This window comes from Sus scrofa, chromosome 15, assembly GCF_054392235.1.
Source record: "Sus scrofa isolate SSC_HxYL_T2T_F1_AM1 chromosome 15, Sscrofa_HxYL_maternal_Yorkshire_Landrace_v2.0, whole genome shotgun sequence".
Classification (NCBI taxonomy): Eukaryota; Metazoa; Chordata; class Mammalia; order Artiodactyla; family Suidae; genus Sus; species Sus scrofa.
This window is the reverse complement of record NC_139397.1, coordinates 148368738-148394051: the sequence shown is the minus strand read 5'-3', so window position 1 is coordinate 148394051 and position 25314 is coordinate 148368738. Positions and strand designations below refer to the sequence as shown.

Here is a 25314-nt window from a genome sequence, read left to right as displayed (position 1 = left end):
CTCAGCCTACCCTTGAGGTAACCGGACAAGGGCCTCGCTGACCAAGACCCAGCCCCTGGGTTGGCAGAGCAGGGCACCAGCCCAGGGCTCTTCTACCTCCAGGATGTCCCTCATCTCCCTGGACGCGATGGCCACCAGCCTCTGGACGCAGCGCTCCTCCAGCTCCCCCTCCTGCTGGATGATCTCCTGCAGGATGCTGTAAATGTTGATTTTGCGCTGAGTAGAAATCTGGGAAACAAGCATGGCGGGAGGGAGGGTCCTGGCGGGGACAGCACGGCTGGGACGGAGCCAGCCCTGCCTGAGCACGCAAACCCACCCCCTTCTCCCTCCCACCGGCCCTCCTCCTAGATACTGGTGAGATTGTGATTTTTAATGGGAATCTGGTCTTCGTCCAATTTCTGGCACAGAGCCACTAAGTGATAAGAGGGACAAAGGTGCCTTTTGTTACATTAATGAGATGAATTTTGGGCCACACCAAAGAAAGGGGACTGCTGGGCAGGAGAACCAATCATGGGATTAGAGGGCTGGAACGTTCTTTCCCACCACTTGACCTTCACCGAGGAGAGAGGGGCTGGAAGTTGAATTGATAGCCAATGGCCAGTGATTTAACCAACTGTACCTCTGTAATGAGGCCTCCTCCATAAATACCCAAAAGGACGGGGTTCCTAGAGCTTCCAGGTTGGTGCACACAGAGATGCGGGGAGAGTGGGGTGCCCGGAGACAGCATGGAAGCTTCGTGCCATTTCCCATCACCCTTGCCCTCTGCATCTCTTCCATCTGGGTGTACCTGAGTTAAATCCTCTTACAATAAACTGGAGATCCAGTAAATAAAACGTTTCTCTGCATTCTGTGAGCCGCTCTAGGAAATTAATGGACCCCAAGGAAAGGATCATGAGGACTCCAATCTATAGCCAGTTGGCCAGACTTACGATTGGCATCTGAAGTGGGGCCAGAAGGGAGGGCTCTTAACAGGCGGAGCCCTTAACCTGTGGGATCTGACACTATCTCCACGCAGACAGTGTCAGAATTGAGGTGAACTGGACAACACCCAGCTGGTGTCGGAGAATGACTTGACGGTGTAGCGGAAAAAACCCACACATTGCAATTGGATGCAGAATGATGAATACCCCATCTGGCAGGTGCAGCCACCATCCTTAAACCGCCCAAGACTCTGACCCCAACTCCACCACCTCCACCTCCTCCCCCTCTCCTCCTCCCGTCCAGCTCATTCAGCTGGCCCTGCAGGGTGGCCTGCGAATCCACCCTCTTCTCATTATTTTCAGCCCAGCGTACTCAGAGAGGCGGGTATCAGGCAGTCAGCACAGGGTCCCCCCGATCCACCCCCAGAGAAGCCACAATCAACACTCCTGCTCACATTTCCCCCTCACACCCTCTGCCTCCCTCCTAATCCTGGTGCTTCCTTATGTGACTGCTCGGCATGGCAGCCCCTGCCTCTTGGCATCTGTGAGTTAGTAACAAACTCTCTTTTCACCTCCTGGGCTGTTGGTCTCACTATACCTGACTAATAGCAGAGCCTACATTTAAAAAGTCTGTTTTGCAAATCCCTTGCCTCTGCTCCCAGACTCCAACACACTTTCCTCGTGGCTGTCACATATCTTTCTATAAAATAAAGCTTGTCATAAAGAATTCCTACAAGGAACCCCTTTGCTACCCACCCCCAAAGTCTAAAAGATATTCTACAGTTCAGGAGATCTGGAAGAGTGGTCTCCAGTGGAGGAGTAGCAGCAGCACTCCCAGAAGCTCATCTAGAAATGCTGACCCCTGGGCCCTGCCCCATACCTACTGAATCAGAAATTCTCACCATGGTCCCCAGATCTGAGTTTTAACAAGCGCTCAGAGGGTGCTGATGCTCTGGTCCAAACTCTACCCTGTCCTACAAGGTCCACCACAATCTCAGTTACCTGTCCATCACTCCCGTCAACACCCTCTACTGCAGCCTCTGCCCCAGTAAAGAGTCTCCCCACTGGCCAAGCGCCCCTGCACCCTGTGTCTGGTGTGTCTCTGCCCTGCCCCACATCTACCTGCTCCACATCCTTATAACTCAGCTCACCTGCTCTAGGGCCATGACTCCCAAGCCCACTGTCAGAACACAGAGGATCGTGGAGACCACGTGAGAGCCCCAGACCCCAGCTAGTCCTCGAGAAATGGGAACCTCACAGTCTTGCCCATCTCTGTACCCCAGCACCTCACCCCACATCCACGAACATGTGCTGAGCAGTGGGTGGACACATAAGCAGTCACAGGTGGCCGGGCTCATAGGAGCAGCTGTGGGGGGAGGAGGCCTCACCTCGGGCACCTGCAGGCAGCGGATAAGAGCGTTCATCACCACAGAGGGCTCGGTGGTGGCCTTCTCCGTGATGATCACCGAGGCCAGCATCTTCCGCATGTCAAGTCCTGCCCCAGCAGTGTCTGTTTTCACTGATTCGCCATCCATGATGTTGAGGAGGTTTGAGACCTGTTGAAAGGTACCTGGGACAAAGATGGCACAGGGGTGATACCAAGGTGACCAGTAAAAGGGGTGACCCTTGTGCCCTGGTCATCCTGACCCCTGCCCGGCTCTAGCTCCACCTGTGGCATGACTGGGCAGGAACTTACTGTCCACTGTACAGATGGAGGGACTGAGACCTTGGCTGGGACTTGCCCTCCAGGAGTCAATGGTTAAAATGACGCAGGAGAGCAGGGAAGGGGGTGACTTTCTTACCATTGTCTTCTGGTTCCAGAGGTTCTAGTTCCTCTGTTTCCTCTGATGGGTCCTCACTTGATTCTATGGCTGCTTCTGCCATCTCTTCCTCAAACTCTTTTGAAAATAAGATTTATAAAGTTCCTGGTGTGTTGACACAACCTAAGATGACCCCCAAGGAGTCATACCCTGCATAACTGCACCCCCTGGAGTGTGGGAAGAACCCATGGCTTGGTTAACCCCATATTCTATCCAACAGAATAAAACAAATGTGATGGGAACCTCCCATGATGGATGACTGCCAAGGTCACACTGTGTCATTTAAGACTCCATCTGTGCACACTAGAGAGAGATTCTCATGCTGGTCTTGGAAAGTAAGCAGCCATGATGTAAACTGCCAATGGAGGGGGCCATGTTGGAAGGAACTGAGGGCCCCAGTCCCACAGCCACAAGGAACTGGATGCTGCCAACAACCACATGAGCTTTGAAGAGGACAGCGCTCCAGAAGGGACACAGCCTAGCCAACCTCTTGAGTGTAACCTAGGAGACCCTAAGCAAATGACCCTGTTAAGCTGTGCCCGGACTCCTGACCTTGCAAACTGTGAGATGATAAATGGGTATTGTTTTAAGCCACTATGTTTGGTAGTTTGTCATAAGGTGATAGACAACTACTCGACTAAGAAGTACCTTTCCTCCCCCTTTTTTTGGCCACTGAAAACTAATGATTAATGAGAAATCAACCTCAGCAGTTCTCATCACTCTTCTCAAGGGGCTCTCTCAACATCAGTAGTTTGGGAAGGGCTAACAAACACAGATGTCACCATGGAGGATGAAGAGCTCCCAGATCCTTTCTCCCCTCGTCCCAGGTCCTCAAACGCCATCCCAGTGCCCTTCACCACCCTGTGCTCCCTTCCGCTTGGAAATCCTTTAAGGAGCCAGTCTGAGACCTCAGTACTCACCTTTTTTCAGAATCCTTTCCTGGATGGAACAAAAACACACCACAAGAAAAAGCTCTGTTCTCTGCTTGATACGCATCAATGGGAATATGGACACAGGTGGGATGGGTTGACCAAGAAATGAGAACTTTGGGCTCCTCAGTCGTAACTCAGAAGGGGAGTTACGGGTCCCCTGGCAGGGTGGGAGGGTTTCACTAGAATCATCACCGTTGGGTCCTAGGCCCTTGGAACTCTCAGGTCAACTGCCTCCTTGAGCTCTATGAACCCAAGGCCTTGAGGAGTGCACAGCACCATGTGTGTTTAAAAACCCGTATTATTTTGTCATTCAGCATTTCTGTCACTCGAGAGTGTGGTGAGATATGGCGGCCTGTTTGTAGAAAGGAAATTGGAGGGATGGGGTGATTCAGAGCCAAATCTCCTAGGAGCCCAAGGTGGAGAGATGTGGTCAGGGCAGCTTGAGGGAATGGGGGCAACACAGGGGTCCTAGGAAGGGGACGCCTCTCCCCCAAGGACCCGACTGTTTGCAGGATGGGGTGGAGTGGTCCCATCATGGGAATATGTAGAAGATAAAGAAATTCATCACCTAGTAAAAGGGCAGTGACCCTTTTTCCTTAAACCAAAAGTGCGGCCCAGAGAAATTCCCTGTGACTTGTAACTGTGAGAGATGGTCCAGATCAAAAGTTTGAGCAATCGAATGATGAATTTCTATTCATTACAGGGCAACAGAACAAGACCTAGAGCCACCTAGGTCCAAGACTGCGTAATTAAAATTCCCATTCAATGTCGGTCCTGCCCGCCTCAGCCTCTGCTTTTCACCTCTCACACCAAGGAGCTCATGATCTCAGTAGCCCATTTCCACTTCACCGAATCCAGAAAGTTAGAAAACAAGCTTCCTCTATCTAGTGCCAAACATTTATTCCCACAAAATTCACACACTGTTCCTCAGTCTGCCCTTTTGAGACATGTTAAGCACGATGGAACAGAAACCAGAAGGCAGTTATCACATGCCTCTTCTTTCACAGCCCCCTCTGCCCTACCTCTACCCACTCCGTTCCAGGCCTCCTTGTCAAAGATTGCTCAAGTGACATGGTTGCAATTCCACCCCACAGACCCCAACTGTGTGCCTGCTGTGTGGCTCTCTAGGTTGTGGTGGAAATAGAGGTGGGTGGGACACACCTTTGTCCTCTGAGAGTCTGAATACCTGACACATGAAAGATCATGGACTTGGAGCCAAAAGTGAATGTATTGGTTAGCCGTTGCTGTGTAAAAAATTACCTCAAAACTTCATGACTGGAAATAACGGTTGATTGTTGTTCACAAGTCTATGGGTCACCTGGGTGGTTCTGTTGATCTGGGATATGTCCAGCAAAGCACACCCAGACTCATTCATGCATCTGTGGTCAGCCAGGGGGCTAGATGAGGGTTGGCTGGTCTGGGATGGCCTCTCACACATGCCTGGCTATAGGCTAGCTATCAGCTGAAGTGACTAGGGTGATCAGGACATGTGTCTCTCATCAAGCAGTAGGGCTGGCCCAGGTTGTTGTCAGAGCATCTGGGCAGGTTTCCAGAAGAGCAGGCAGACACACAAAGGCCTCTCAGGGTGTCGACTTGAACTGAACCCATCACCTCTACCACATTCTATCAACTGAGGGCAGTCACAGATGAGTCCAGACTTAAGGGGTGGGAATTTAGATTCCAACTCTTGCTAGAAGAGCTGCAAAGTCACATTGTGCCTGGTGTGGCTATCAGGAGGGGTGGAGGAAGGGGCCTTTTTAAAACAATTACATACATGATGAGTATAATCAATGGTTAAAAGTGAGATGCCCCTGAACATGTTATCTAGAGAGGACACGGGAAGATGAGATTGGGGAGATCCCAGTAGCATTGACCTATAATGAATGTTTTTTGGTTTTAGGGATCTGCTTGGTTTTCCAAAATGAAAATGAGATTATTTTTCTGAATATGACAGTAATATAAGACTCACATTCATAAACTCACCCACCATTAGTGCTACCACTCTACTGAGCTTCCCACCTCTGCTTCTATGGGAACTACCCTGAAAATAAGAAAATATTATTCATAGACACCTGTGGCTTTAAATGTACGAAAGGGCCAAGGCAGAAAGTGGGTGAAATGGAAATACTGTATATAGGTAGCAGACATATTTGAGGGCACCTCCCAGCTGATAAGGCTCCATCTTCCCTGACCCACTAAGTCCCCAGTTACATGCTCCTGGCGGCCATGGTTTCCGTCTATAATCCCTCCCCCTGCCACTTCTGATTGGACAAGGAGTGGCCACCTGTTCCAGCTAGACCAATCAGGTTCTTTCTCCCAGGAGTTCGGCTCTCGGCAAGAGGGAATCCAGTCCATCTCCTGCGGCGCCTGGGGGTTGAGGATCCGCAGGACTGAGGAGAGAATGGCTGCGGAGGAGGAGGTGTAAAGCGGGCACCCAGAGGGCACACAGGTGGGAGGGGCCAGGGAGGCTCTACAAACAGATATCTTTTTAGCTTAAGATATCCCAAGTTGGGTTCTCACCACACCTTGGGGTTCAGAGGGGTGGGAGGGAACTGGTGTGAGTAGCTTGGGTTGCAAAAGCCACCTAGGGAAAGACTAAATGGGTCTGTGAGAGACAGCTTAGCTTAGCCAGGAGCCTACCTCCAATTTGAAGCCCACACACTTGAAACTCCTACGTGTAACCCAAAGCAAACCAACCAACCAGGAAAAATATGGACAAAATTAAAGGCAAAGCACAAGTGGGGGGGAAAAAAACACATGGGGCAGAGGCCATATTCTCAGTGATGCAGTTAAGTGCTCCTATCAAATCCTCAGGGTAATATACCCCACAGGAAAACAGGAAAAGTTATTCTCCAGAAGAGATATACAAATGGCTCCAAAGCTTGAAAAAAATTCAATCAATAATAATAATAACACAAAACAAAATCCCACTTTTACCAATCAAACTGATAACTTTTTTTTTTTTTTTTTGCTTTTTAGGGCCATACCCAGGCTACAGCTGCCTGCCTACACCACAGCCACAGCAACACAGGATCCAAGCCACATCTACAACCTACCCCACAACTCAGGGCAACGCCAGATCCTCAACCCACTGAGCGACACCAGGGATCAAACCCGCAACCTCATGTTTCCTAGTCTTGGATTCCTTTCTGCTGCACCACTACAGAAACTCCCTGATACCTTTTTTCAAGGTAGCATTTCCACCCCTCCTCAGCACTTTGAATATTATCCAACTGCTATCTAACTCCCATGTTTTCTTTTAATTTTCTCTAAGTGTCATTGATTTATAATGGTTTTTTTTGTTTCTTTTTTTTTTTTGTCTCTTTAGTGCCGCACCTGCGGCACATGGAAATTCCCAGGCTAGGGGGGGCAAGTCAGAGCTGCAGCTGCCCATCTACACCACAGCTCATGGCAACATCAGATCCTTAACCCACTGAGCGGGGCCAGGGATCGAACCTGCATCCTCATAGATACTAGTCGGGTTCATTACTGCTGAGCCGCAACAGGAACTCCTGATTTATAACGTGGTCATTTCTGCTATACAACAAAGTGATTCGGTTATACACATACACTCATCCATTCTCTTTCAGATTCCTTTCCCACACAAATTATCACAGAATACTGGGTAGAGTTTTCTGTACTAGATGGCAGGTGCCATTTGGCCAGTCATCCATATACCTCAGTGAGCATATGCCAATCCCATACCTTCAGTCCTTCTCTCCCCTCTTCCCTCCTGCCCCTTTTGGTAACCATAAGTTCTTCAAGGTCTGTGAGTCTGTTTCTTTTTTTTTTTAATGCTGTACAATAGACATTGAGACAACACAATAAATCAACTACACTCTAATAAATAAATAAATAAATTTTTTAAATAATAAATAATTTTTTTAAATCAAGGTATTATTTTATACTGAAGAGGAGTGGGAATCTGGCTTTCTCAACACTGGTGGAGCCTCTCTGGGTGCAGATTGGGAGTATCTTAGACCATTTGCCCAGTGTAGCCATGCACCCATGCCCCACCCACATCCCTGTGTTCTTCTCTCTCAGGGCACAGGGCCAGACCTCCAATACCGCACCTGCGTTTCTCTCCCATGGGCACTCTCTCTCTCTCCCTCTCTCTGTCTCTCTCTGGATCTTAAACCCCTCTTACCTGCCCTCGTGGATGGCTGGAAGTGCAGAGAATTAAAACCAGCTGGGAGCAGCCAATCACTGACAGGGACAAGAGCTCAGATCCCCAAGGGCCTTGCCTCTTGGGTGGGATAAGTCTAGTGTCTTTTCTGCACTGGCTTCCAGCATCGACCAGCAGTATTCAGCTCCAATCACCCAGGGAGAGCCACCTTACTGGATCACTCCCATCCCCCTCCCCACCACCCTTCAGGGTTTCCTTCGCTTCCCAAATACACGACATGCCCATGAAACCTCACCTTCAGGGACCCGAAACTGAGACAACCATGATTTCTTGAAGATTCGTTCCCACAGAAATAGTCATGAATATGTGCCAAGACTTAGCTACTAGGATAGTCAGTGAGATCTCTTTTAGAAAGGAAAATAAACGTGAGTCCACCCAGAAGCAGTTGTTAAATATTCCTGGTATATTCTTCATGCAATAGAATACTCCTTGGACACTAGAAACAAGTCAAATGTTGTATAAAGACCTGGAGAGAACATTCACAATAGAATGAAAAAAAGAATGTTAGAAAACACTAGGTGGATTTGGTAGATTTGAAATACTTTATAAATGTATGTGTTTGCCAAAAGAGTAACTGTGGTTATTTCTGGACAACATGATTCGTGATGAATTTCACTTCCTCTGTGTGGTTGTGCACTCCTCTATATTTTTCAGATTTTCTATGACAATCAAGCATGACTTTTGTAATGAGAAAATATGATTTAACAATAAGTAAATGCAACACCAATGAAGAGACCATCTGAGAAATATAATTTATATGAATTTATTAATATGTTTTTAATTATGGGAGACATCAGAGAAAACATATTTGCCAGACAGTATACTTTGGGCTTTTTTCAAATTCAGACCCATTGGGTACAAGCAATAATTATCGATTTAGACACAGCACCCACCGATTTTACACATCATTCTTTCCCCTCGAAGGCACAAAGTACACACTATACAGGAAAATCTGTACCGTTCATTCATATAATAGCACATAAACAGAATAAACTTTTCCTTCTTTAAAAGCACAAAGTACTATCTGTGAAGCATGATCATAATTTAGAACCAACAATTGTTTTTTCTTTTTTCCCTTTTTACAGCCACACGCATGGCATATGGAGGTTCCCAGGCTAGGGGTTGAATTGGAGCTGCAACTGCCAGTCTACACCACAGCCACAGCAATTCAGGATCTGAATTGCATCTGTGACCTACACCACAGGTCATGGCAATACCAGATCCTTAACCCACTGAGCGAGGCCAGGGATCAAACCCATATCCTCATGGATACTAGTTGGGTTCGTTACTGATGAACCACAGTGGGAACTCCCTCTAACCCACCATTGTTGGTGAAGGAATCTATCATAATCATTTGTAGATGCCAGAAGGTGAGGTTAGAGTTGCCATCCTAGGTGGGGGCAGCTATGGATCCCATTTCTAAGTAGGAAAGGTATTGCAGATTGAAAGAGGGTCCTACCCAGCTCTCCTATGGAGTCATTTGAAAGATGACAAGTGTGGTCCAGATTAAAGATATTGGAGGGGGCAGAAAAGATATTTAAATATCTCTTTCTATATAGGCGAGCAATTAGATCATTTTCATTTTTTAAAAACATTCTGAGGTGTCACTTTATGGCAAGGTTCAGTAAACATAGCATGGCTATAACCTCTCAGTGTGTCTTGGATTTGTGAGATTTCTTCACTCGCCCTTTTTTCCCAAAGCATTTCCGGTACGCGAAGACACAACACTTAAAGGCGATGAAGACGACCGTCAGTCCAACCGCCAGGAGGAAGCCGATCACATCCAAAGAGTGGTACTGGTACCAGGTGAGGTCGTGGGCCGCAGGGCGAAGATGGGGCGCCCCCTTGTGCCTCATCACGAACTCCACCCAGAAGACAGCCAGGTCTAGAGGCTCAATGGGGCGGTCCTTGTGAAGGCTGGAGAGGCGCATGATGTTTTCCTTATAGCTAAATACAAAGGCAGTCGTGTGAGTGCCTAGGACACCAGCAGTAGTGAACTACCCTCCTTCTAAGCTTGCTACCGCTTTAGCAACGCGACCAGATTTTCCAAACTTGGCAGTTTCTATTGTAACCAGAAACACACACACACACACACACACACACACACTACTTTATCTCTAAAAAATAAAAAGAGAGATAAAGAAAGAAGACTGGAAGCCAAAATCATAACTTCAAATTATTTGAAACCTGCTTCCTACTTTTCTTCTTTTCTTTTTAATGATAACTTTGTAGGAAATTTGGTCATACTTTTTGGGTAACAAGATAAAGAAATAAAGGAAAAGGTCATGTCAGAAATTATTACTGATTTCCCATTCAGTAAGATTGCAAACAATCACATCTAACCAAAGTAAAATACATCTTAAGTGCCATCTCCAAGATGGTGGTATACTTTTGATTCAACTGTTGAGACATCAAACCATTTACGTGCTAAATTTTGCATGAGGCAGTGTCTATACAGCCTGTTAAAGCAAAATGGATTCTTGTTTATTTTGGACTGTGTCAATAGCTGAGTCAGAACATTCAAATCCAAAATGAGTAAGATGCTTCAACCGTTAATATGAATGCATTGGAAGAAGAAAGAGAAGGAGGATGAAGAGAAGGATGAGGAGAAGGGGGGGAGGAGAAGGAAAGAGAAAGAAAAGAAGAAAGACAGAAGCAAGACACTTATGCAGGAGCAGTTATGATCTTGCCATCCTTCAACACGTCCATCATTTGACTTGGAAACAGCGTTATAATGTACCATTAATATTTGGCCATAAATCCTGTTAAATATCTTGCTTTTATAGAAACCTTCTTTTATACAAAATAGATCTTCTTGGACTTTAATTCATTCAGTCAATATTTATTGAGCACTCATTATGGCCTGGTTGTAAAATCTGATGTTGGATATTTTTCCACTTCTCTTTATTTTGTGTAGGTACAGTCCCAGCTTAGAACATGGAGATTCACATTCAGATAGAGGTGGCTCAGAAATGCATAGATGAAATTAGTTCATAGCTTAATCTGATTCATTAGCTTTTTTAAAATAATAATGTACTGGAGAACCTCTACCAAGTCATTTGTTTTGTTTTGTTTTGCCTTTTTATTTTTTAAAGGGCTGCACCCATATCATATGGAGGTTCCCAGGCTAGGGCTTGAATTGGAACTACAGCTGCCGGCCTACACCACAGCCACAGCAATGCCAGATCTGAGCCACATCTGTGACCTACACCACAGCTCATGGCAATGCCAGCTCCTTAACCCACTGAGCAAGGCCAGGGATTGAACCCTCAACCTCATGGATACTAGTCAGATTTGTTAACCACTGAGCCATGAAGGGAACTCCAGACCTGGTTTGTTTTTAATCTTATGGGCACTATGCTTCTTGTAATGGAATACTTCTCTCTTTGCAGGAACTTATTGATCAGACATCTTTTTTTTTATACATTGGAGTTTTAAGTATACCAGGGGAAATAATATTTAAAATCATTCCTCTGATAAATTATATAGGAATTAAAGCACCTTTTTATAAAATGAATAATAATAACCCCCAAATCTTCTTACCTATACATTAGATTTTAATGCATTTGTTTTCACATTTGAATATTTCTTGTGAAGCTATGATCAAAATACAAGTAGTATTTTGGTACCTTCTCCCTTACCTTTTGTCTTTGATGACAGTATTCAGGGCATTTTCCAAATCTTTAGAAGTCATCTCCAGGACGTTCAAGGTCACTCCAGCTCCCCGGGTCTCCATGCGCTTGGCATTATCCATCTGATCCCCAAACAAGGGCATCATCACCATGGGAACACCATTGCATATTCCTTCATAAATACCATGGGAGCCGGAATGCGTGATAAAGGCACGAGCCTTTGGGTGACCTGAGGAGCAAAACAGAGGGATGCCAGCGGTCAAGTCACCGAGTTTCACATCGGGCACCGTCTAGGTTCTTAAAGTACTCGAAGGACCCCCTGCCACCCATATGTGACCCTGGCAAAAGTGTGCAGATGAAAATGTGAGTTGAGATGCCCCACTGGGTAAAAAGCCGTGTGAGACACATTGGCCATGATGTTTTCCAGCTAAACGATCCTTTAGAACAGCCCTGCCTAAGCCACTTTCTTAACTGAACTTCGGTTTGAGCTATACATCAAACCCTCCTCACATACCAAGCAGATCATTTTGGGGCAGCCACTTGACGAGTTTTGTATTCTTGGCAAGATTCGGTGGTGCAGGCCCAGTGTAGCGCCAGAGGACCTTGCAGAAGCAAAAGAACAGAGTTTAGGAATACAGTAGGATTCTTAAAACAAGGCATTTGCTAGAAAGTGGAGTCCTCTGAATGAATATAACCTTGGCAAGGCTTCTGGGGGACAGGTAACATTCTGTGTCTTGTCCCAGAGGCTTGAGTCCATGAGTGCCTCCACTTTGTGAATTTGGAAAAATGCATCAATCTACACATTTATGATTTTTGCAGTTTTCTGCACATCAAAGGAAAGTTTACTTAATGAGTGGGTATAGAGCTACAGAAGTAGAAATATAAGAAATGAATCCATTGTCCTAACCAACAGATTTTTAGAGAAATATTCTTATGCAATATGAAGAAACATTATCTTGTTCATTTTCCTCTTTAAAAAATTCTATTTAATATACTATTGAGTCATTTAGAGAGAAAGGGACCTTCTCATGAAGTGGACCATGGTTTAACAGAGTTGTTGAGAGTGAAATTATGAAGAAGAACAACTTTGGATTAATCATGGGGAAGTGGCAGGGGAACCCAAGACTAAAGCCCAACTCAGAGAATTAATTTAGACACTAAAACCTGGGGTTAGAACTCTTATGAAGATAAAGAAGAATCGTCTTACTGTCTGAGGTATTTTGCCCAAAGCATCAGCAATTTCCATAGCTTTCTGCTCCGGAATCTCTGAGACCATTGACCCCAAAGAGAAAACCACAATTCCATGTTCTCCAGACGCATTTACATAGGCTTCAAATTCCTAGAAGCAGAAGAGAAATTTCCAGTTAATTTTTTTTCTCATGTTCTTTGGTGACGGCATACATTTGAGATGAATCAGGTATCTTCCTCTTAAGAATGTGATTAAAGGGGTGTGTGTGTGTGTGTGTGTGTGTGTGTTATAGAGACACAAAATATTACTGTGCGTTTTGGCATCCCTCCATCCCTAACTCCTTTCCATCCCCAAGGAGGAAGCCTCCTACCTTAGAGAGTTATCACTTGGGTTCTTCTTTGAGATGCTGAATCCAGGGGCTGAGTTTCCAAAAGAATGGAAATCAGAGTTAAGACCAGATCCACTTCCCCAGGGCTTCACGCAGCTGAGAAAGTCTTGGAAGAAAGAAGGCTTTGGGGGAGGGGGAAGCGGCTAGAGGAGAAAGCCAAAGGCAGTAAGGAAGGAAGGGGGAAAGGTGAAAGGTGAAAGGCGACTTGGAGAGAGCAGATTCAGTGAAAGAAACACTGGAGGAGAGGAAAGCTGTCCGAAGAGGATTTCAGAATGCTTTCTATCAACTCTAAAGCTCCTGCACTGCTGCTCCAAGGAAGTCCACGATGAAGACCTGTGTGACTTTTCAAGGCTTCTAGAATGTTCTTCTTTAAGTTTTGTTGAAGTTAATTTACAAGGTTGTGATTACTTCTGCTGTACAATAAAGTGACCCAGTCGTATGTATGCACATATCCATTCTCTCTCAGATTTTTTTCCCACATGGATGATCACAGAATATGAGGTAGAGTTTTGTTTTGGGGTGTTTTTTGGTCAGAGAAATTTCATGTCCATATTTTATTTAATGCGAAAAACCCCATAAATGTTATTTAAGGTCCTACTCTGGAGAAAAACTACTCTCATAATCTTTCAATGACTATAATTAGGCAAATTTTCTTTATTTCAACTTAGATTTCCTTACAGAGATAATTTTCCACATAAATAAGACTTAAAATCAATGTTCTAATATTTTTTAAATCAAAAGTTAAAAGACATCAAGGATTCCTCTTGCAGCATTTTTATTTACCTTTGTAGATATGCAGTTACAATTTCCAGGACACTGTAGGCATTAGCTGGACTCTTAAGAAAAACTGTACAGAAAGTTTTTACCACAAAATCATGTCCCTAAGGGATTAGAGTACTCGGTAACAAAGAGTCAAAGAAGCTCAAGAGGGTCACTGCTCAGTAACCTCTCGTCACTAAAGAAAGCAGAACACACCCTGCTTTTTGTGAAAATGAGACTTCATAAAAATGTCTTTCAAATATTCCCTATTATAAAAGGGATTGCCTATTAAAACGCCATTGTTTATTCTATATAAAAAATCCCTTCTACACTCTCAAAAGTTTTTTGTTTTTTGGTTTTTGGCTTTAAGAAAAAGAAAAGGCCATATCCCCTATGATACACTTTGTGAAAATTATCTCAATGCCAGATGCAGAGATTTCTGTTATTGGCTGTGTTTACGATCACCTGCATGTACCAGTTGCAATTTTCTAAACTTCGTCATTAATTAGGCCATTTCAAAGCAGAATTCTTCAGTAATACAGAGACACAGGCTAAAATAGTCCTTATCATTATACTTTAAAATAGGTCGTTTCAAAATATAAATATAATAACTCTCCAGACTATTATTTTTCCCTAATGACTAAACTTTAAATTTAAAAAAACATTGGAGGTTTTCAAACCAATGCTGTGTGCAGCCCATTCTCATGACACAGTCCTTTAAACTTCTCATTCTGCATTGGAAAGTTTTATTTCTTTCCTTTGTCTTGCAGAATAATTTAGCATCCCACCTTGCCCACGAGTCCCCAACTAGAGTAAGATCGCAGATAAAAGTGACAAAGAAACACAGGCAATGAAGAACACGTCTGAAAACAAATATCCCTGCGTATCCAATATCATGCTGGCAATGATGGAAATGACTGCTGACCCAAGATTCTGAACGGACTGCATGAAGCCATGCGCAGTTCCCAGTTAATGTTGAGGAACTACAAATGCCACCAGTGGCTGCAACGCACAGGCAAGCAATGAGTAGGAGAGTCCCAGGAGACAGTGGGTAGGGTTCTTTATGCTGTACCGCAGGCCCCCGCTGGCCAATCATTCCCTATACCTCAGTCTGCATATGCCAATCCCAAATCCCCAGTCCATCCTCCCATCCCCGACATGTCCCCTTTGTTAACCATTGAATGTTCTTTTTATGGTGAAAGAATGAACGGAGTCAAAGCACGCAACTGTTGGGAGTTTAAGGATTAGACTCACGATTAAGAAAAAACTTCAAAGAGCATTGAACATCCTTCGACAACTCTTGCTTCCCTGCAACCTAAAGAGTTTCCCATGTGGCAGCCAATACACTTGGCTGATTGAAGATCATATCAATGTCAACTCAGTGCTGAAATTTAACCAGTCAACCATGTATTCCACCTTTCCTGGGGAGGAGTTACTAAAGAGCATTAAGTCAACCTGCCTGCTTTAGCAAGAAGGACGTACATATGTGTGAATCTTTTTTGCTGGTTCCATAATGTACTGTAAAAAGCGAACTATTCCTCCTTAGGCATGAATGATACAAGAGGGGATGGAAACCCTTGCCAAGTATATGCCAGTGATCTGAGCCCATTCCGTGGAGTTCAGAGCGGGTCAAGGGCTTGGGAAGAAACTCGGACTACCAAAGCCTCTTGGTGGGAAGGAGGAACAGGCAGAATCTTCACCCACCCAGCATTCAACCTTCACAGAAGCTGATTCCTTAACATTAGTATGTCATCCAGGGAAGGCTGCCACTCTAAGGCTGCTCCATTGTCCCGGGGCCTCTGGCAAAGCTCACCTGCAGGCATTCCAGCCTTGGCTTCTTAAGGACAAAACTCAAGATGAGGCAGTGGGGTTTTCCAAAGAAACTTCTGGGCTAGCCGACCCAAGGAATAAGGAAGGAAGAACAGACAGACGGCTGCATGACAAGCCCTCTGCAGATTACACCAGCCTGTTGTTCCCTGGCTGCACAGGAAACAGCGTCGTTAGAAAACTGGGGGCTGAATGGATTCAAGGTCCTTCCCTTTGCTAACAGAATCCTACTGCTATTAAGTCAACATTTTTATCAAGGAGTAATGTTTTTTAATCAAATGAGTTTGGATGTATTTGAATTGTAAACTGTGATGGATTTTCCAGTCAACAACAAATCTTACAACTGCTAGGACATGAACAATCTGTGGTTCCCTTGAATGAAGCAGGAAGATGGGCTTTTAGAAAATATCTATGTGTACAGGGGTGAGAACCAGAGCTGGCAGGGATCCCAACCAGTAAATACACATTACAGTTTACAACCTGGTGAAGCCTCCTCCCCAAAGTAATAAGGAATAGACTTAGGGATGGACATCAAACAAAAGCTCTGAAAAGGATGCAACAAAAATAATTCAGTCAGAAGAACAGCTGCTTTAGCCACAGGGTTGGAACAGGAGAACCTGGTGATGAGTAGGGGGGTGAGTCTCAGGAAGAGAGTACGGAAGCCCATCCATGCAGCCCTTGACCCTAGTAATCTTAGCTCAGCCTGATCTGTTCCCAAACTTCAGAGCCAAGTACAGAGCGCTCCAGGCTTCAGGAAACACACAGGCACACCTGCATGCACCCACCTGCAGGGGCACATACACAGGGGAAGCCAATGAAAGGAAATAGAGCAAGGCTTAATAGGGCGATTTTCCCCCAACCATCAGTTATCAATGATCTAATTAACTCCCTGATAGTCTCCAAATGGTTTTATATGTCTCCAAAGAATGCCAAGGACATTGGTGAGGCTGGCTGTGGAATATGGTAGGGTTTGCCTAGAACTGTGGGGTTTTCTGGGACTTTCCATGTTAAAACCACTACAGTCCTGGACAAACCCCCAGATGCTGACCACCATGGGTGTGGGATAGGGGACTTCCTCCAAGTTTCCACACACATGATTTTCAGAGATACCTGACAAGCTTGGTGCTGAGCATGACCTGTAAAGCCCGAATACTGACCAGCCTTACTCCCAGGCTCCCCACAGTGTAGTCCACCCGCACCTTTGAGATCTCTGGCTCATAGTAGCTGTGTCCTTGTATCAGTATGCCCTCACTGTCATCCAGGGAAGGCTGCCACTCTAAGGCTGCTCCATTGTCTCAGGGGGGCATCCAGCAAAGCTCACCTGCGGGCATTCCAGCCTTGGCTGCTTAAGGACAAAGCTCAAGATGGGGCAATAGGACTTTCTGAAGAAACTTCTGGGCCATACGACCCAAGGAGTGAGGAAGGAAGAACAGACCAAGGGCTGCACAATAAGCCCAGCAGCATGTGAAAAGCCATAATTTTTCTGATGGGAAAGAAAATGTGCCTTTCCCGTCAGGATCATCTGAAAGGTCAGTGAGGCCACTATCACCCTCCCCACCGCCACACTGCATTTCTGGTTTGTGGCCAGAACATCCCCAGTGTGGTTTTCCCAACATCCTTCCTCCCTACGATCTACACCACCTCCCTCTTTCTTGGGGAGAGACAGCTCAGCACCAGGTTCCTTCTCCTGAGTGAGGATAAACAGCTTGCCTAAACTTCCCAGGACCTCCTCTCCTTCCTAAAGCCCACTCTTACTTTAAGCTTGTCTCCAGAAAGGGCCAAGTCCAGTTTCCCTCCTTTGCACACCCTTCCACACCCACTCAACAACCAGCAGGATGTGATTCATGCAAAAGGAACCGGGCCAAAAATACCCAGAGATAAATAATAGCCCTTGGCTGGAGTTTCAAGGGCAAGTTCATCTACAGATCACAGTAGGGCAAACTACAGAGATTGTGTTATCTTGGCCAGTGTGGAGTCCGGGCCAGCTCTTATGGGATTCAGTAAAGGGGAGGTCATCCCTACTTGGCAAAACTTCCCCTTCACCTTTCCCTGACTTCACAGTCTCTGGATTGGCCAAAGAGCAAAGCAACGTGTTAAATGAAATAAATCTTGATCCCCCACCCTGATCCTGTTCCAAAAATATGACTCCTCCCCCCAAGTGAAAATACTTGCCCATTCCAAGTAGACTTTTAATATAAGTCCTGACTTTTGCAGACAGCTTAGTATTTTTAGTTCCAAGCTTTTATTAGATTTTCCCTTCCCAATGCATTTTGTTTTGCAAGAAGCCTCATTAGTATGCTGGAAACATGTTGCTTATCTTTCTACACACAGAGCCACTTACGAACATTGAAAGCCTTCTTGCTCACCACTCTTTCTTCTCCTCATCACTTCAAGTCTATTCTCTGTTGGGCTCTGCTCCTCACACCCAACACGTATACATGGATAGTATCTCTGAATGTCTACATGTCCCCAAAAATGGTCCCCCACCCTGATAGAAGATTAACATCTTGAAATTCTTGAGTTCTAGGCCTTGGCCCTCCAGGCTGTTCTGCCGTCTTTATTCATTCAGGCATCCCAAAGGTTGTCCACAGACTCCCATGGCCAAATAAATTTGTTTATCTTTGTTCTTGAAAAGCTCAGGACTTTTACCAAGATCATTGGAAAGGGGGTGGTCCCTTCTAGAGAAAGGGAGCTGCAGAGTAGCTTTCTTTAATTAATAAAGGGGAGGAAAGATAATAGCAACGTGACAGACCAGCCAAACTCAAAAAGGGGGCAGATGACAATGCAAAATAAAAATAAACTGGAAGAGTATAATCAAATCTATTGATTGTTAAGTGCAAACAAGCAAAATTCAACTATCAAAGGAATCTGCCTGACCCAATTATGAATGTTGGTTCCATGTATTTAAATAAAAAGAAGAAAACTTGAAGATATGGAGTACTGAAGAGGCACTAGGGAAATGTAAACAAAAACTATACAGCATTGGTGATATTAAGATCCAAAAAAGTGAAATTTCAAATTAAAAGCATTTTAAATAGAACAAAGAGGAGTTCCCCTCATGGCTCAGCAGTTAACCAACCTGACTAGTATCCATGAGGACACAGGTTTGATCCCTGGCCTTGCTCAGTGGATTAAAGACCTGGCATCGCTGTGAGATGTGGTGTAGGTTGCAGACGTGGCTCAGATCCTGCCTTGCTGTGGCTGTGGTGTAGGCCAGAGGCTACAGCTCTAATTGGACCCCTAGCCTGGGAACTCCATATGCTGAGGGTGCGGTCCTAAAAAAGACTAAATAAATAAATAGAACAAAGAGAGCCACTATCAGGTAAAATTACTGGGACATTCTCACACCTAAGCTTCTTTGCCCCAAACAAGGCAGCAACCAACATGTAGTCATTCACAAAAGGGAAACAATATATCACTTAATGACGTAAAAATGATATCAAGAAAGGTAGTTGATGTAGCCTATCCCATTTAACATCCTAAATAAAGAAGGAAATCATTTAAATAAAGACCGTGGGCCAAACAAAAAAAAAAATTAAAATAAAATAGCAAACATAATGCAAAGTGATGAAACGAAAATCTCCTTGGAAGTGCTGGCAGTTTTCTTTCCTTTGCCCTGAGATATGCCCATTGGTTTTATGATATTTTGCCCCTTCCTTTTCCTCTGTCTAAAAGAGACACACTGATGGTTTTCTATACAGCTAGGTTTTCTCATCTTACTTTCAGAAAATCAGCATCTCCTTCTTTCTTCACCAGACCACCCCACCAAACCCAAATGGGTCCAATGGGCCATGGGGTATCAGAATCTCATTGCCACGAGATCTTTGAGATCTCTCTGTCCACTTTACAGGGGAGGAATCAGAGCCGCACAGGGGAACCCGGTCTCACAGCAGTGAGGTAGATGCATGGATTGGGGCATCTGATTTCTCATCTGGTGCTCTTCTTGCTCCCCAAAGTTTCTGCTTGCTATGACCTTTATGTGGTCATTTAAAATGTGAATGATGCAAAGTAGACTATCCATGTGCCACTTCTGAGGAAACTACTTGAGAAGGGTTTCAACTGAATGAAAATTGAGTCAGCACAAAGGTGTTCAGATGGGAGGAGATGAAGAGCTAAAGAAATGATGATGAGCAGCAAACCTTATAATACTTACAGTCAAGTCCAATGATAATGTGACCATGAACTATCCATTGATCAATAAGAAGAGCCATGTCACCTAAGAGGAGATATTTAGTGGCTCATGATGGAACAGTCAGTGAGAGAATAAAAATATTCCCTGTATCTCCTCTTGGGGATGAGGAAGAGATGTCCTTGTTTGGGCTCTCAGGAAGCAGGCACTGGGACAGAATTTGGGGTGCAAGATGTTTTTAGGAGTCAGTACCCATGTTAGGTGCTGAAATGTGTCCCACAAAAAGATATGAAGTCCTAACACCCAGTACCTGTGAACATGACCTTATTTGTAAATAGACTCTTAGCAGAGGTAATTGAACTAAGGTCACTGGGTTGGACTCTGATCCAACATGACAGGTATTCATATAAAAGGAAAATGGCCCGTGGAAACAGAAATGCATGGGGGGATGACAGAGGCAGAGACTGGAGTGAGGCAGCTGTATTTAAAGGATACAAGGGCCACCATCAGAAGCCAGGAGGAGGAAAGAAAGAACGCAGTCCAGAGCCTTGAGGGAGCAGGGCTCTGCCAATATGTTGATCTGGACTCTTAGCCTGCAAAACTGTGAGAGGATAAATTTCTGTCATTTTAAGCCAGGCAGTTTAGAGACTAACACAACTTTTGAGAGGAGGGAAGAGGAAGCACAATCTGGCAAGTAAAGGAAGAACTCAGACTTCTCTGAAGGACTCCCAAATCCCAGGCCAACTCAGTGAGAAGCTAGCCCATCACTCATTCATGGGCTGTGTGCAGCCCCAGGGAGGCCAGGGCCCAGGGTGAGGTAGCTCTCTGCAGAGGCAGACCCTGAAAGGGCTGGAAGCCAGAGGTGTCTGCGGACCACGCTTGTAATGATGAGCAACCTCCCCTCCTTGAGGGGGGATCTGGGTAGCACAGAACCAAGTCCAGTACAGTAACCAAAGGGAAAGTGGCTGGATAACAGGATGGCATAAAGTCATATTATTTTTTAATGGAAATATATGGACTTTTCATGATTTAAAAATAGGTAATTATGAGCAAAGTTAATGTAGAATAAAAATTTTTAATTAGTAGGAAAAATAGAATTTTAGATTTTATTAATACAGCAAGAAGGAGTGAATAAAAATAAATGCGTTAGCAATAAATGCAATTAATAGTAAACAGATATGAGAGTTCCCGTCATGGCTCAATGGAAATGCATCTGACTAGCATCCATGAGGACACAGGTTCAACCCCCAGCCTCACTCATGGGTTAAGGATCCGGCATTGTTGTAAGCTGTGCTGTAGGTTGCAGATGCAGCTCAGATCCCAAGTTGCTGTGGCTGTGGCGTAGTCCGGCAGCTACAGCTCTGATTCGACCCCTAGCCTGGGAACCTCGATATGCCATGGATACCGCCCTTAAAAAAAAAAAAAAAAAAAGGCAATACAACTACAGATGTGATAAATTCACTTGAGTAATAAAAAAACAAAAAAAAATAAAAAGGCAAAAAGAAATAGTAAATAGAAATGATGGAAGTAAATCAAATATAAACTTATCACGGTAGATGTGAATTTGTTGAAATCCCCTTTGAAATGATAAAGACTCTTAAATAGGTTAAAAAAAAAAACCCAGTGGAGAAAAAGGAACCCTATTACACTGTTGGTGGGAATGTAAATTGGTGCAACCCCTGTGAAAAACAATATGGAGATTCCTCAGAAAACTAAAAATAGAACTATCATTTGATCCAGCAATCCCACTCCTGGGCATCTATCCAGAGAAAACTATGACTCGAAAAGACACTTGTACTCCAGTGTTCATTGCAGCACTCTATGCAATAGCCAAGACATGGAAACAACCTAAGTATCTATCGACAGAGGAGTGGATCAAGCAGAGGTGGTAGTTATACACAATGGAATATTACTCAGCCATTAAAAGGAGAGAAATAACAGCATTTGCAGCAACATGGATGGACCTAGAAATTATCATGCTAAGTCAGTCAGACAATGAGACACAAACATCAAATGCTATCACTTTTACATGTGGAATCTAAAAAAGGACACAGTGAACTTCTTTGCAGAACGGATACTGACTCACAGACTGAAAAACTTAGGGTTTCCAAATGAGACAGGTTGGGGGTGGGGGGATGTACTGAAGGTTTGGGATGGACATGCTGTAAAATTTGGTTGTGATGATTGTTGTACATCTATAAATGTAATAAAAATTATTAAGTAATAAAAAAGACATTAAAAAATAATAAAAAAATAAAATATGAATCATTCTGGAGTTCCACTGGAAATAAGATTCATCGCTCTCCAAAAGTGATGACAGCCCCTTAGTGGGAGACAGACCCAAGCCCTGGAAAGTGCCTAGGCTCCCAGTGGATCCTCAACCCATACTTAAAGAATAAATAAATGAACGCCCACTGACACATTACCTTCTCGAAGACTCCTTCCCAAATCCCCATTTGAAGGAGACCCCCTGATTCCTTCGAGATTTGGAAGAGGATGTGAATAATATTTTTTTCTTTGCATACTTCCAATACAGTAGGGGAAAAAATTAACCCATAAGCATCGAAGAGAGAGAGATGCATGAACTTTCTGCCCACTGTCAGAACCTGGCTGGCTGGTTATTTGCTTATGAGAGGGAACAGAACAACAGGATTCAGCTTCCTATCAGAATATCTGGACTTTAACCAGGAACATGAAAGCAATTTTCCCTGCTGGGTCTATAGATGTCAAAGAATTATTCAGCAATCTTGAATCTTGTGAGCCTGACCCAATCATGAGCAAAGTGGATACTGCACAATTTCCTTCTCTGCAAGGAAGGCTGAACCCAGCGCCCAGGCATCTCACACATGTTGCCCCTGATCGATTACTACCCACTGGAACACAAAGAATAAAACGGCCAAAGTACACCTTCCTCAAGTATCCAATAAATGAAAACACCCAGAAGATGTTGCCAAAGATAGTTATAAATTAGTGCTCAGACCTAGGAGACTTGAAGATAGAGGTGAACAAGAGAGGGCGTCTGAGACTACCCCAGAGTGCGCCCTCAGCACACCTGCTGCAAGGTCATCTAAAGGATTTGCAAGAATGTAGGCTATACAGTTCCCACTCAATACACACCTGGGATAGTGGGGTTTTGCTAGCGCAGTTGATCCCACCAATAAACACTGTATTGGGCATGATGGGCCTCGGGTAATTATTCACAAAGTCATTTCTGATCAGCCAGACAGAAGCAGAGCTCATAAGGTCCTGGACAGTCACGTCTCTCTGAAGGACTTCCGAGGCAAGGGGCGCATACGGGGAGTAAACCGCACTGCAGAGGAAGCCCTCTGACAAGGCAACAAGCATGTTCTTCACCCGCTCCAGGAAGGTCATGTGATCTGAGTTACCAGACAGAGGCCTGGGCACATAGGACAGTGGGTTGGGGCACTGGGTACCCTGAAAGTCCAGTTGGCAAGGCAATCCATTCAGGAAGAACACAGCAGGCAGACCCAGGTACTGGGCCACGATGGGGCCGCAGGGAAGGAAAGGGTCTGTGAACACGGCATCGAAGCCGCTTGCTGCCAGGGAGGCCATGAGCTCCTTGTTGTGCAGTAAGTGGGAGCAGGCGGACAAAAGCAGAGCCGAGTCCTTTTTGACTTTCTTGTATATTTTGAGCATGCGTTGCAGGAAAGGATCATTCTCAAAAATGGTATGCCCCAGGCTGACAAAAGCCTCTCGCAGGTCCTCCTTTCGGAACGGCACGGGGTACGTCTTCAAGGTGTAAAATGCTCCTTCTTTAATGTACATGGTGGCGTCAGGCGCTACGACCACTGTGTCGTGTCCCTTCTGTTGCAGCTGCTGGATGACGCCCACCATGCTCAGCCAGTGGCTGCCTTCAACCGGGATCACCAAGAGCTTCCCGCCCCAGGACACAGTGGGGCCAAGCGCACACAGTAGCAGGCCCAGGATGAGTGGTCGTAGACCCCGGGACCCCGCTGTCATGGTGCCTCTGCCGTGGCTACCAAGACTGTCACCTGCCGGAGGTCTGCCTCACCCACTTACACAACGCAAGAACTAAATTGTACCACCAAGTTAATGTTTGATTATGTCACATGACTACAGCTGTCCGTCAGCTAGAGGGAGCGGGAAGTTTACTTTTAGAGATAAAGAGGGCTGAACTTTACTGGGTCTCTTCATAAGCAAGAACAGTTCAACTGGCTGGAATTCTTTATCAACCACCCAAACCACAAAATCACTTTTTTTTTTTTTTTTTTTTTTTTTTTTGCTGTGGCAAGCAGCAGCTTGAGATGGTATTTCAGTTCCCAGATGAAGGAATGAACCCCAGCTGCAGTGGCAAAAGCACTGAATTCTAACCACTAGACCACTGGGGAACTCCCTTATGTATGTATGTATGTATGTATTTATTTATTTTTGTCTTTTTAGAGCCGCACCCATGGCATATGGAGGTTCCCAGGCTAGGGGTTGAATAGGGGTTGAATAGGAACTGTAGCTACTGGCCTACACAGCCATAGCAACACGGGATCTGAGCCTCATCTGGGACCTACACCACAGCTCACGGCAATGCCAGATCTCTAACCCACTAAGCGAGGCCAGGGATCGAAACTGCAACCTCATGGTCCCTAGTCGGGTTCGTTAACCACTGAGCCATGTTGGGAACTCCCAAATCACATTCTTCAGTAAATACAGAAGGTATCTTTCAGCCTATTTATTTATTTATTTATTTATTCTCTCTTTCTAGGGCCACACCCATGGCATATGGAGGTTCCCAGGCTAGGGTTCCAATCAGAGCTGTAGCCGCTGGCTTACACCTCAGCCACAGCAATGCAGGATTCGAGCCGCATCTGCAACCTACAGCACAGCTCACGGCAACGCCAGATCCCTAACCCACTGAGCAAGGCCAAGGATCAAACCCACATCCTCATGGATGCGAGTTGGGTTTGTTAACCACTGAGCCACACCGGGAACTTCCTTTCAGCCTCCTTCACCATCTCCAAGAACTTTCAAATCCATTAGATTACTATTTCCATGGACCAAGAGAGTGTTACCTGAGCAGAAAAGAGGCTATGAGATGACGAGGTAGACTTCCTTTCCAGAAATGAACTAGAAGGCTGAATATGCCTTTCAGAAGGGAAAGAACATGGCATTTTTAAGGCCTCCTTTGTCCCACGGAAAGTTTTAAGGACATCCTTCTCTGTAGCTCACTCCAGGCTCCACCCAGCCACCGCATCATTTTCTGATTCATTCCTCCAGCCAATATCTATGATGCCGGCACAACCCAGGGCCTAGAAACTCCAGCAGAGACCACGAAGATGTGTCTCCAACCTCCCAGGATTTCATGGTCCCTCTAGAGAGACAAACTGACCATTTAAACAGATGAACAGACACACTGGAATGGTGTCTTAACAGGCGAAGGTGGGAATGAAGACTGCTGGAATAGAGAATGATGGGAAAGGAAGACCAACTTGAGTCCATGCCTATGGAAGGCCTTTCTCAGGACAGACCTGTATTCATTCAGGGAGGCAGTAGAAGCAC

At 45.1% G+C, this 25314-nt stretch overlaps 2 protein-coding genes across 12 annotated transcripts in view; both read right to left on the bottom strand.

Moving 5' to 3' along the window:
• MROH2A (maestro heat like repeat family member 2A) overlaps nucleotides 1-5944 on the bottom strand; it is a 51046-nt gene extending 45102 nt beyond the window's left edge. For 2 of the 9 annotated variants that reach the window (XM_084999118.1, XM_013984614.3), the window contains exons 1-6: nucleotides 5745-5911; nucleotides 4933-5069; nucleotides 3661-3829; nucleotides 2723-2818; nucleotides 2309-2490; nucleotides 97-228 (exon numbers count right to left, since the gene is read on the bottom strand). In XM_084999118.1, the coding sequence (XP_084855244.1) occupies nucleotides 97-228; nucleotides 2309-2490; nucleotides 2723-2818; nucleotides 3661-3736 (486 nt within the window). In that variant the 5' untranslated portion in view covers nucleotides 3737-3829; nucleotides 4933-5069; nucleotides 5745-5911. Of the gene's footprint in view, nucleotides 1-96; nucleotides 229-2308; nucleotides 2491-2722; nucleotides 2846-3660; nucleotides 3896-4932 lie in introns of those variants that run through there. The other 7 variants (XM_084999123.1, XM_084999124.1, XM_084999119.1 and 4 more) reach the window with 6 other exon arrangements.
• A 2661-nt stretch (nucleotides 5945-8605) lies between these two features.
• Nucleotides 8606-25314, bottom strand: part of UGT1A6 (UDP glucuronosyltransferase 1 family, polypeptide A6) — a 72939-nt gene continuing 56230 nt past the window's right edge. For 2 of the 3 annotated variants that reach the window (XM_005672294.4, XM_005672293.3), the window contains exons 2-5: nucleotides 12698-12829; nucleotides 12005-12092; nucleotides 11500-11719; nucleotides 8606-9805 (exon numbers count right to left, since the gene is read on the bottom strand). In XM_005672294.4, coding sequence (XP_005672351.2) covers nucleotides 9508-9805; nucleotides 11500-11719; nucleotides 12005-12092; nucleotides 12698-12829 — 738 coding nt within the window. In that variant the 3' untranslated portion in view covers nucleotides 8606-9507. 3 annotated transcript variants of the gene reach the window in all.